We start from the raw sequence: 13100 nt of genomic DNA on the forward strand, positions 1-13100 counted from the left end.
ACAAGACCATCGCCAAGCAGCTTGGTGAGAAGGTGACAACAGTTGTTGCGATTATTCGCAAATGGAAGAAACACAAAAGAACTGTCAATCTCCCTCGGCCTGGGGCTCCATGCAAGATCTCACCTCGTGGAGTTGCAATGATCATGAGAACGGTGAGGAATCAGCCCAGAACTACACGGGAGGATCTTGTCAATGATCTCAAGGCAGCTGGGACCATAGTCACCAAGAAAACAATTGGTAACACACTACGACGTGATGGACTGAAATCCTGCAGCGCCCGCAAGGTCCCCCTGCTCAAGAAAGCACATATACAGGCCCGTCTGAAGTTTGCCAATGAACATCTGAATGATTCAGAGGAGAACTGGGTGAAAGTGTTGTGGTCAGATGAGCAAAAATCGAGCTCTTTGGCATCAACTCAACTCGCCGTGTTTGGAGGAGGAGGAATGCTGCCTATGACCCCAAGAACACCATCCCCACCGTTAAACATGGAGGTGGAAACATTATGCTTTGGTGGTGTTTTTCTGCTAAGGGGACAGGACAACACCGTATCAAAGGGACGATGGACGGGGCCATGTACCGTCAAATCTTGGGTGAGAACCTCCTTCCCTTAGCCAGGGCATTGAAAATGGGTCGTGGATGGGTATTCCAGCATGACAATGACCCAAAACACACGGCCAAGGCAACAAAGGAGTGGCTCAAGAAGAAGCACATTAAGGTCCTGGAGTGGCCTAGCCAGTCTCCAGACCTTAATCCCATAGAAAATCTGTGGAGGGAGCTGAAGGTTCGAGTTGCCAAACGTCAGCCTCGAAACCTTAATGACTTGGAGAAGATCTGCAAAGAGGAGTGGGACAAAATCCCTCCTGAGATGTGTGCAAACCTGGTGGCCAACTACAAGAAACGTCTGACCTCTGTGATTGCCAACAAGGGTTTTGCCACCAAGTACTAAGTCATGTTTTGCAGAGGGGTCAAATACTTATTTCCCTCATTAAAATGCAAATCAATTTATAACATTTTTGACATGCGTTTTTCTGGATTTTTTGTTGTTATTCTGTCTCTCACTGTTCAAATAAACCTACCATTAAAATTATAGACTGATCATGTCTTTGTCAGTGGGCAAACGTACAAAATCAGCAGGGGATCAAATACTTTTTTCCCTCACTGTATGCATATTCTTGATACCATTGGAAAGGAAACACTTTGAAGTTTCAATACTGGACTATTTTGTATCAAGTCTGCCCAAATGTGCTGAATTGGTCAATTGATACATTTTCAAGTACAAAACTACAGAGAACATACAAAAATGATATGGTAATACAAAATGTAAGTTTACACTCTCCCAGGAATGTCATTCATGATGGATCATTAGCTTATACACTAACTTTCACACATCTAGATGGCCGGGCGGGGTGGGTGTGGAGCCAGAGACAGCAGGGGTTCAAACTGTAGAACCCAGTTCCTACGTTTGAATATAAAAATTGATTTTATCAAACAAAACTATGCTACATTTTATCTCTGGGACCCATAGGAAGACAAATCAGAGCAAGATTACTTAATGTTAGTACATTATTTACCTTCAGAGGTGAATGTATCAAACCAGTTGCCGTGATACGTTTTTTGTTGTTGTGCACTCTCCTCAAAAAATAGCATGGTATTTATTCACTGTAATAACTACTGTAAATTGGACAGTGCAGTTAGATTAACAAGAATTTAAGCTTTCTGCCCATATAAGACATGTCTATGTCCTGGAAAGTTTGCTGTTACTTACAACAGTCATGCTAATCACATTAGCGCACGTTAGCTCAACCGTCCCGTATACGGGACACCGATCCCGTAGAGGTTAAACCCATTTTTACTCCTGAACTTATTTAGGCTTGCCATAACAAAGGGGTTGAACACTTAATGACTCGAGACATTTCAGATGTTCATGTTTTATTACAGTGCCTTCGAAATTCAAAAGGCACTCAAATATCTGAGCTATCTTTGTTGCAGGTGCATGGCAACCATAGAATAACATGAGAAGAAAGAAGAAACCCTCACACTGCTCTTGATGGTATCACTGCTCTTGATGGTATCACTGCTCTTGATAGTATCACTGCTCTTGATGGTATCACTGCTCTTGATGGTATCACTGCTCTTGATGGTATCACTGCTCTTGATAGTATCACTGCTCTTGATAGTATCACTGCTCTTGATAGTATCACTGCTCTTGATAGTAAATCAAATCAAATCAAATCAAATTTTATTGGTCACATGCGCCGAATACAACAGGTGCAGACATTGCAGTGAAATGCTTACTTACAGCCCTTAACCAACAGTGCATTTATTTTAAACAAAAAAAAGTAAGAATAAAACAACAACAACAAAAAAGTGTTGAGAAAAAAAGAGCAGAAGTAAAATAAAGTGACAGTAGGGAGGCTATATATACAGTAAAATAAAGTGACAGTAGGGAGGCTATATATACAGTAAAATAAAGTGACAGTAGGGAGGCTATATATACAGTAAAATAAAATAACAGTAGGGAGGCTATATATACAGGGGGGTACCGTTGCAGAGTCAATGTGCGGGGGCACCGGCTAGTTGAGGTAGTTGAGGTAATATGTACATGTGGGTAGAGTTAAAGTGACTATGCATAAATACTTAACAGAGTAGCAGCAGCGTAAAGAGGATGGGGTGGGGGGCAGTGCAAATAGTCCGGGTAGCCATGATTAGCTGTTCAGGAGTCTTATGGCTTGGGGGTAGAAGCTGTTGAGAAGTCTTTTGGACCTAGACTTGGCACTCCGGTACCGCTTGCCGTGCGGTAGCAGAGAGAACAGTCTATGACTAGGGTGGCTGGAGTCTTTGACAATTTTGAGGGCCTTCCTCTGACACCGCCTGGTATAGAGGTCCTGGATGGCAGGGAGCTTTGCCCCAGTGATGTACTGGGCCGTACGCACTACCCTCTGTAGTGCCTTGCGGTCAGAGGCCAAGCAGTTGCCATACCAGGCGGTGATGCAACCAGTCAGGATGCTCTCGATGGTGCAGCTGTAGAATTTTTTGAGGATCTGAGGACCCATGCCAAATCTTTTTAGTCTCCTGAGGGGGAATAGGCTTTGTCGTGCCCTCTTCACGACTGTCTTGGTGTGTTTGGACCATGATAGTTCGTTGGTGATGTGGACACCAAGGAACTTGAAGCTCTCAACCTGTTCCACTACAGCCCCGTCGATGAGAATGGGGGCGTGCTCAGTCCTCTTTTTTTTCCTGTAGTCCACAATCATCTCCTTTGTCTTGGTCACGTTGAGGGAGAGGTTGTTGTCCTGGCACCACACGGCCAGATCTCTGACCTCCTCCCTATAGGCTGTCTCATCGTTGTCGGTGATCAGGCCTACCACTGTTGTGTCGTCGGCAAACTTAATGATGGTGTTGGAGTCGTGCCTGGCCATGCAGTCATGGGTGAACAGAGAGTACAGGAGGGGACTGAGCACGCACCCCTGAGGGGCCCCCGTGTTGAGGATCAGTGTGGCAGATGTGTTGTTACCTACCCTTACCACCTGGGGGCGGCCCGTCAGGAAGTCCAGGATCCAGTTGCAGAGGGAGGTGTTTAGTCCCAGGATCCTTAGCTTAGTGATGAGCTTAGAGGGCACTATGGTGTTGAATGCTGAGCTGTAGTCAATGAATAGCATTCTCACGTAGGTGTTCCTCTTGTCCAGGTGGGAAAGGGCAGTGTGGAGTGCGATAGAGATTGCATCATCTGTGGATCTGTTGGGGCGGTATGCAAATTGGAGTGGGTCTAGGGTTTCTGGGATTATGCTGTTGATGTGAGCCATGACCAGTCTTTCAAAGCACTTCATGGCTACAGACGTCAGTGCTACGGGTCGGTAGTCATTTAGGCAGGTTATCTTAGAGTTCTTGGGCACGGGGACTATGGTGGTCTGCTTGAAACATGTTGGTATTACAGACTCAGTCAGGGACATGTTGAAAATGTCAGTGAAGACACTTGCCAGTTGGTCAGCACATGCTCGGAGTACACGTCCTGGTAATCCGTCTGGCCCTGCGGCCTTGTGAATGTTGACCTGCTTAAAAGTCTTACTCACATCGGCTACGGAGAGCGTGATCACATAGTCGTCCCGGAACAGCTGGTGCTCTCATGCATGCTTCAGTGTTGCTTGCCTCGAGCGAGCATAGAAGTGGTTTAGCTCGTCTGGTAGGCTTGTGTCACTGGGCAGCTCGCGGCTGTGCTTCCCTTTGTAGTCTGTAATAGTTTTCATGCCCTGCCACATCCGACGAGCGTCAGAGCCAGTGTAGTATGATTCAATCTTAGACCTGTATTGACTCTTTGCCTGTTTGATGGTTCGTCTGAGGTCATAGCGGGATTTCTTATAAGCGTCCGGGTTAGAGTCCCGTTCCTTGAAAGCGGCAGCTCTACCCTTTAGCTCAGTGCGGATGTTTCCTGTAATCCATGGCTTCTGGTTGGGGTATGTACGTACGGTCACTGTGGGGGACGACATCATCGATGCACTTATTGATGAAGCCAGTGACTGATGTGGTGTACTCCTCAATGCTGTCTGAAGAATCCCGGAACATGTTCCAGTCTGTGCTAGCAAAACAGTCCTGTAGCTTAGCATCTGCGTCATCTGACCACTTTTTTATTAACCGAATAACTGGTGCTTCCTGCTTCAGTTTTTGCTTATAAGCAGGAATCAGGAGGATAGAGTTATGGTCAGATTTGCCAAATGGAGGGCGATCACTGCTCTTGATAGTATCACTGCTCTTTAATAAGCTTTACGTCTCAGCCTCAAGGCCTTAGTCAGAGCTTTTGTGAGTGTTTTTAATTTGCACCCTCATGTAGACATTGCTCCACCCACATCCCTTCAATGCATCGAATGGGGCTTGTAACGCCAAGGTAGTGGGTTCGATCCCCGGGACCACCCATACACAAAACAAATGTATGCACGCATGACTGTAAGTCGCTTTGGATAAAAGCGTCTGCTAAATGGCATATTATTATATTATTATTATTAAAATAAACAAAGTTGTTACCAAATATAACCAGTGAAAAAGTACTAAATTGTCATACTTGAGTAAAAGTAAAGATACCTTAATAGAAAATGACTCAAGTAAAAGTGAAAGTCACCCAGTAAAATACTACTTGAGTAAAAGTCTAAAAGTATTTGGTTTTAAATATACTTAAGTATCAAAAGTAAATGGAATTGCTAAAATGTACTTAAGTATAAAAGTACATTCCTTATATTAAGTGAACCAGACGACACAATTCCCCCCCCCCCCAAAAAAAAATAAAATGTTTTGGGATGATAGCCAGGGGCACACTCCAACACTCAGACATAATTGCAAACGAAGCGTTTGTGTTTAGTGAGTCCTCCAGATCAGAGGCAGTAGAGATGACCAGGGACGTCCTCTTGATAAGTGTGTGAATTGGACCATTTTCATGTCGAAATGTAACGACTACTTTTGGGTGTCAGGGAAAATGTATGGAGTAAAAAGTACATTATTTTCTTTAGGAACGTAGTGAAGTAAAAGTAAAAGTTGGCAAAAATATAAATAGTAAAGTGCAGATATCCCAAAAAACTACTTAAGTAGTACTTTAAAGTATTTTACTTAAGTACTTTACACCACTGAATATAACAATGTGAATGTCATAAGTATTCTAATGAAGCGTGTACATATAGTATTAACCACTGGTCTGCCTGGATAAATGCAACCACTGGTCTGCCTGGATAAATGCAACCACTGGTCTGCCTGGATAAATGCAACCACTGGTCTGCCTGGATAAATGCAACCACTGGTCTGCCTGGATAAATGCAACCACTGGTCTGCCTGGATAAATGCAACCACTGGTCTGCCTGGATAAATGCAACCACTGGTCTGCCTGGATAAATGCAACCACTGGTCTGCCTGGATAAATGCAACCACTGGTCTGCCTGGATAAATGCAACCACTGGTCTGCCTGGATAAATGCAACCACTGGTCTGCCTGGATAAATGCAACCACTGGTCTGCCTGGATAAATGCAACCACTGGTCTGCCTGGATAAATGCAACCACTGGTCTGCCTGGATAAATGCAACCACTGGTCTGCCTGGATAAATGCAACCACTGGTCTGCCTGGATAAATGCAACCACTGGTCTGCCTGGATAAATGCAACCACTGGTCTGCCTGGATAAATGCAACCACTGGTCTGCCTGGATAAATGCAACCACTGGTCTGCCTGGATAAATGCAACCACTGGTCTGCCTGGATAAATGCAACCACTGGTCTGCCTGGATAAATGCAACCACTGGTCTGCCTGGATAAATGCAACCACTGGTCTGCCTGGATAAATGCAACCACTGGTCTGCCTGGATAAATGCAACCACTGGTCTGCCTGGATAAATGTAACCACTGGTCTGCCTGGATAAATGCAACCACTGGTCTGCCTGGATAAATGCAACCACTGGTCTGCCTGGATAAATGCAACCACTGGTCTGCCTGGATAAATGCAACCACTGGTCTGCCTGGATAAATGCAACCACTGGTCTGCCTGGATAAATGCAACCACTGGTCTGCCTGGATAAATGCAACCACTGGTCTGCCTGGATAAATGCAACCACTGGTCTGCCTGGATAAATGCAACCACTGGTCTGCCTGGATAAATGCAACCACTGGTCTGCCTGGATAAATGCAACCACTGGTCTGCCTGGATAAATGCAACCACTGGTCTGCCTGGATAAATGCAACCACTGGTCTGCCTGGATAAATGCAACCACTGGTCTGCCTGGATAATTGTAACCACTGGTCTGCCTGGATAAATGCAACCACTGGTCTGCCTGGATAAATGCAACCACTGGTCTGCCTGGATAAATGCAACCACTGGTCTGCCTGGATAAATGCAACCACTGGTCTGCCTGGATAATTGCCTTGTTGTGTTTTAGGTTTGTGTAATTTATGCAAAATAACAGGCATGGACGTATGGCACATTTGCAGCAAAGGTATTCATATTCAGGTTTTGAGATAAGGTTTTTAATAGGGGTTGATGCATTTTTCGCTAGGGCAAATCAGCTCTGTGATATTGAGACGTTTGTAACTTTAGTATTGTATCAAGTGAACCGTTGTGTCCTCACATTTTGTCTGGTAATTTCCCCATTATCTCCAAAGCGTTCTCTTTCAATTGCTACTTCAATATACATTAATAATTAATTCGTTTAATTAATTCGTTCAACCATTTTATTTCTAAAACGAAAACGAAATAACAAAGGGAGCCTGGAATAATTAAAACAATAAATGAACCGCAACATGTGAGTCTCGTGTTCATACTGTATTTCACAACCTCCGCGGGCGTTTGGAGTTGCCTGTACTGTCCCCGATTCAGCTAAATAATAGATGAGCTATACCACCTCCTCTTATTTGCCCAGCCAGAGAATTAACCAAATATACAGACGGAGATTCAGTGAAACAAAATCACATTGATTGATTTAGACAAGTCACAGGCTTTTTTGGTCGAGGGTAGGCCTAAACGACAGCGAGGGAAGAGTCAAAAAATCCTAACATTTCCACAACCTAATTGTAGGCTAACCAGTATCCTAACGGAGATTCAGTGAAAATACAATTCTGACATTGACATCAAGGTTGGATGGCTTCTTTTGCATTCCAACGTATTGGAAAGGTTGCTAAACTATTTTCCACCTGGCCTACTGTGTTGTAGTGTCCTGACCGTACAGCTTTCTTTCTCCCCACGCTCCACCTGACTCTCTCCGATGTCACCTGATGCTTCGCTCTATTGTTGTCATCTATTCAGTAACATTACACAAGTCAATGTAAGAAATAAACCAAATCAATTAAGTAGCTCAGCTCTTGAAAATATGTGAAACCTTTTTGTTGAGTTGTATTTGATCTGCCTAGTACCCGAGGCTTTATGACTGCGCCATCAACTTGTTTATTTAGTAGAAATCACTTGCTGCTTTATAGTCAGTCAACACATATATTTTAAGAATATCATGGAATATATATATAATATAACTGAACATTTTCGTTTCACTTACAATAAAAACGGTGTATCAACAGTTTTAGTAAGTAATATGCTACAGTGTCACAGTTTCTTCTGACCAAGTAGAAACCAAAACAGATGTGTCTTGTTCTGGGTGTGAGCTGTTGTGCGCGCGGGCCAGATGAAGAGCAATCCTTACACTATTGTTCTAAATTCAATCATCCTCTTCTTCTTCATCCTCGTCATTAAGTTAATTCAGATTCAATTCTGAAGTCATGCACAATTATCAGTTTCTATTTGGTTTATATCGCTCATTCATTCAGTAGAGACACATTAGCGCCTTGGGTCCAACGCTGTACCCAAAAGCATAATCAGCGCTCTAGCTGCCCCTTGTGGTGGTCTGGTGCAATGAAGCATGCAGGGTAACAAAATAAACCACACATTACGTCAATGTCCCGCGGCATAATCTTTAAACTTTTAATTGAGGAACCACTGTATGTATACTGAGTTCAGAGTCCATATGCTGAGTTCAGAGTCCATATGCTGAGTTCAGAGTCCATATGCTGAGTTCAGAGTCCATATGCTGAGTTCAGAGTCCATATGCTGAGTTCAGAGTCCATATGCTGAGTTCAGAGTCCATATGCTGAGTTCACAGTCCATATGCTGAGTTCACAGTCCATATGCTGAGTTCACAGTCCATATGCTGAGTTCAGAGTCCATATGCTGAGTTCAGAGTCCATATGCTGAGTTCAGAGTCCATATACTGAGTTCACAGTCCATATGCTGAGTTCACAGTCAATATGCTGAGTTCACAGTCCATATGCTGAGTTCACAGTCCATATGCTGAGTTCACAGTCCATATGCTGAGTTCACAGTCCATATGCTGAGTTCACAGTCCATATACTGATTTCACAGTCCATATACTGAGTTCACAGTCCATATACTGAGTTCACAGTCCATATGCTGAGTTCACAGTCCATATGCTGAGTTCACAGTCCATATGCTGTAGACCTAATACTATGATTACCCATGGGAATGCCCACGCAAGCTCTACTGTAAATACTGTATGAAACTGGTTAAAATAGTTTTTTCCTTTCTCTTGACAAGTATGTCCTTGTGTGCAATGGAAGTTATAAATTACATATTTTTCTATTTTTAAAATAAAAATATCCAGAATCAGTCTGTAATTTGAATCACTGACAGTAGGCTAAACAGCCATTTTGAGGGTTAGTGTTGAAGGGTTATGGTTATGGTTAGTGTTAGGGTTATGGTTAGGGTTAGTGTTAGGGTTATGGTTAGGGTTAGTGTTATGGTTAGGGTTAGTGTTAGGGTTATGGTTAGGGTTAGTAGATAGCTTAATAACAACTATATGTTAGGGTTATGGTTAGGTTAAGAATAACTATATGTTAGGGTTAGTAGATAGCTTAATAATAACTATATGTTAGTGTTAGTGTTAGGGTTAGGGTTATGGTTAGTGTTATGGTTAGTGTTAGGGTTATGGTTAGTGTTAGGGTTAGTAGATAGCTTAATAATAACTATATGTTAGGGTTAGGTTAATAATAACTATATGTTATGGTTAGGTTAATAATAACTATATGGGTTATGGTTAGTAGATAGCTTAATAACTATATGTTATGGTTAGGTTAATAATAACTATATGTTATGGTTAGGTTAATAATAACTATATGGGTTATGGTTAGTGTTAGTAGATAGCTTAATAATAACTATATGTTAGTGTTATGGTTATATAACTATATAATAACTATATGTTATGGTTATATAACTATATAATAACTATATGTTATGGTTATATAACTATATAATAACTATATGTTAGTGTTATGGTTATATAACTAGATAATAACTATATGTTAGTTATGGTTAGGTTAATAATAACTATAGGTTAGTTATGGTTAGGTTAATAATAACTATATGTTAGTGTTATGGTTATATAACTATATAATAACTATATGTTAGTTATGGTTAGGTTAATAATAACTATATGTTAGTTATGGTTAGGTTAATAATAACTATATGTTAGTTATGGTTAGGTTAATAATAACTATATGTTAGTGTTAGTTAGGGTTATGGTTAGGTTAATAATAACTATATGTTAGTGTTAGGGTTAGTTATGGTTAGGTTAATAATAACTATATGTTAGTGTTAGGGTTAGTTATGGTTAGGTTAATAATAACTATATGTTAGGGTTAGTTATGGTTAGGTTAATAATAACTATATGTTAGGGTTATGGTTAGTGTTAGGGTTAGTGTTAGTTAGGGTTATGGTTAGGTTAATAATAACTATATGTTAGTTATGGTTAGGTTAATAATAACTATATGTTAGTTATGGTTAGGTTAATAATAACTATATGTTAGTGTTAGTTAGGGTTATGGTTAGGTTAATAATAACTATATGTTAGTGTTAGGGTTAGTTATGGTTAGGTTAATAATAACTATATGTTAGTGTTAGGGTTAGTTATGGTTAGGTTAATAATAACTATATGTTAGGGTTAGTTATGGTTAGGTTAATAATAACTATATGTTAGGGTTATGGTTAGTGTTAGGGTTAGTGTTAGTTAGGGTTATGGTTAGGTTAATAATAACTCTATGTTCTCCCTAACTCTACAGTTCCATGGTAGCATACCCCCCCACCTGTTCCCCCCCCACCTCAGCCCAGGGGATGAACATGGCTAACAGCATCGCTAACCTCCGGCTCAAAGCCAAGGAGTACAGCCTCAACCAGGTGCCTACTGTCAACTGATGAAGAGGAGGAGTACAGCCTCAACCAGGTGCCTACTGTCAACTGATGAAGAGGAGGAGTAAGATCAAATCTTCTTCCAAAGTCTAGAGAGGTCTACAGAGCAATCACGTTGACCCAAAGGATGACACAACAACCAGTTGAAACTGCAGTCTTTGTTTTTGACGGCACATCATCATTTAAATGAATGTATTAAGTGTGTTTTTATGTGCGTGATCGTCGACAGAAAACTGGTCCTAAACACGAGAGAGCCTATCCTGTCTAGCTACGTCGCCACGGTGACCAACCATTGAGACTGAATGTGATGCATTAAACCAGAGGGTAACTGACCGTATTCAACATTGTTACAGAGAGTTTTAGTTACCAACTTCCTCTCCTGACTCTGGCACCAACAGAATATCCGCCGCCTTTGCCTTAGAATTTCAAACATTTGGAGACTTTTGGGAGACTTGTTGATATTGATATCTACATGTTTTGGGCTGGTTTGAAAACTTTTTGAACGTTTTTGTAGAATTCTAGAGAACTCTGGACTGGTGATGAATTCTAGAGAACTCTGGACTCGTGATGAATTCTAGAGAACTCTGGACTCGTGATGAATTCTAGAGAACTCTGGACTGGTGATGAATTCTAGAGAACTCTGGACTCGTGATGAATTCTAACCCAAAACAAAGACAAAAAAAACTGTCAGACAAACTTTTCCCAGCAGTGGCCCGAGGAGCCACGCCTTCTCTCCTGGAGTTATGATAGTACTATATGGGACTTGGAAGGGGGAAGGAAAAGCCTGAACTTCACCTGTTAGCGCTGTTGGTATTATTTACGTTTGTTAATGTCATCATGTGCCTCACAGCTCAAGTTGATTTGACATGCTTTGATCGACCCCATTAGTATTTTGAATTGAATGAGGCCTAATAGCTTTAATCGTATCTGTTTTATATCCTGATATATCTTTATTAGTAGCGATCCTCTGCAATAAAAGACATGCTGTCATTCACAGAATACTTCACCGTACTGACACAGCAACGTTCTAGGAACGCTTCACAACGTTCTAGGAACGCTTCACAACGTTCTAGGAACGCTTCACAACGTTCTAGGAACGCTTCATAATGTTCTAGGAACGCTTCACAACGTTCTAGGAACGCTTCACAACGTTCTAGGAACGCTTCACAACGTTCTAGGAACGCTTCACAACGTTCTAGGAACGCTTCACAACGTTCTAGGAATGCTTCATAATGTTCTTTTGACTTTTCCCATGTTTAAAGAAGTAAACAAATTCAACCTGCAGTCTCAGTAGCTAAATGTTAATGGAGGGAAATCTGTCTATAACGGGTCTGTGCTGATTGGGTGTTTGGTAGAGAGTTCTATGGGAAATCTGTCTATAACGGGTCTGTGCTGATTGGGTGTTTGGTAGAGAGTTCTATGGGAAATCTGTCTATAACGGGTCTGTGCTGATTGGGTGTTTGGTAGAGAGTTCTATGGGAAATCTGTCTATAACGGGTCTGTGCTGATTGGGTGTTTGGTAGAGAGTTCTATGGGAAATCTGTCTATAACGGGTCTGTGCTGATTGGGTGTTTGGTAGAGAGTTCTATGGGAAATCTGTCTATAACGGGTCTGTGTTGATTGTGTGTTTGGTAGAGAGTTCTATGGGAAATCTGTCTATAACGGGTCTGTGTTGATTGTGTGTTTGGTAGAGAGTTCTATGGGAAATCTGTCTATAACGGGTCTGTGTTGATTGTGTGTTTGGTAGAGAGTTCTATGGGAAATCTGTCTATAACGGGTCTGTGTTGATTGTGTGTTTGGTAGAGAGTTCTATGGGAAATCTGTCTATAACGGGTCTGTGTTGATTGTGTGTTTGGTAGAGAGTTCTATGGGAAATCTGTCTATAACGGGTCTGTGTTGATTGTGTGTTTGGTAGAGAGTTCTATGGGAAATCTGTCTATAACGGGTTTGTGTTGATTGTGTGTTTGGTAGAGAGTTCTATGATAATCATATACACTGAGTGTACAAAACATTAGGAACACCTAATATTGAGTTTGTGCGCTACAAACTAATATGACCCAACTATGGAGACCCTCATCTCCGTTTTGCTTTACGAACCCCCACAAGTGTCACGGGACTCATCTGAACAAAAATATAAACACAACATGTAAAGTGTTGGTCCCATGTTTCATGAGCTGACATAAAAGATCACAGAAATGTTCCATACGTACAAAAAGCTTATTTTTCTCAAATTTTGTGCACAAATTTGTTTACATCCCTGTTAGTGAGCATTTCTCCTTTGTCAAGATAATCCATCCACCTGACAGGTGTGGCATATCAAGAAGCTGATTAAACAGCATGATCATTACACAGGTGCACCTTGTGCTGGGGACAATAAAAGGCCACTCTAA

At 41.6% G+C, this 13100-nt stretch overlaps 1 protein-coding gene across 2 annotated transcripts in view; it reads left to right on the forward strand.

Annotated features, from left to right (window-relative positions):
- The window catches only part of LOC121534735 (paired mesoderm homeobox protein 1-like), a 29207-nt gene extending 16369 nt beyond the window's left edge, over nt 1–12838 (forward strand). Inside the window, exon 5 of one of the 2 annotated variants that reach the window (XM_045215988.1) lies at nt 10584–12838. In XM_045215988.1, the coding sequence (XP_045071923.1) occupies nt 10584–10716 (133 nt within the window). In that variant the 3' untranslated portion in view covers nt 10717–12838. Of the gene's footprint in view, nt 1–1989; nt 2076–10583 lie in introns of those variants that run through there. The other variant, XM_041841317.1, reaches the window with a different exon arrangement.
- The last annotated feature ends 262 nt before the right edge of the window (nt 12839–13100 follow it).

The sequence above is a fragment of the Coregonus clupeaformis genome, unplaced genomic scaffold (genome assembly GCF_020615455.1).
Source record: "Coregonus clupeaformis isolate EN_2021a unplaced genomic scaffold, ASM2061545v1 scaf0573, whole genome shotgun sequence".
Lineage (NCBI taxonomy): Eukaryota > Metazoa > Chordata > Actinopteri > Salmoniformes > Salmonidae > Coregonus > Coregonus clupeaformis.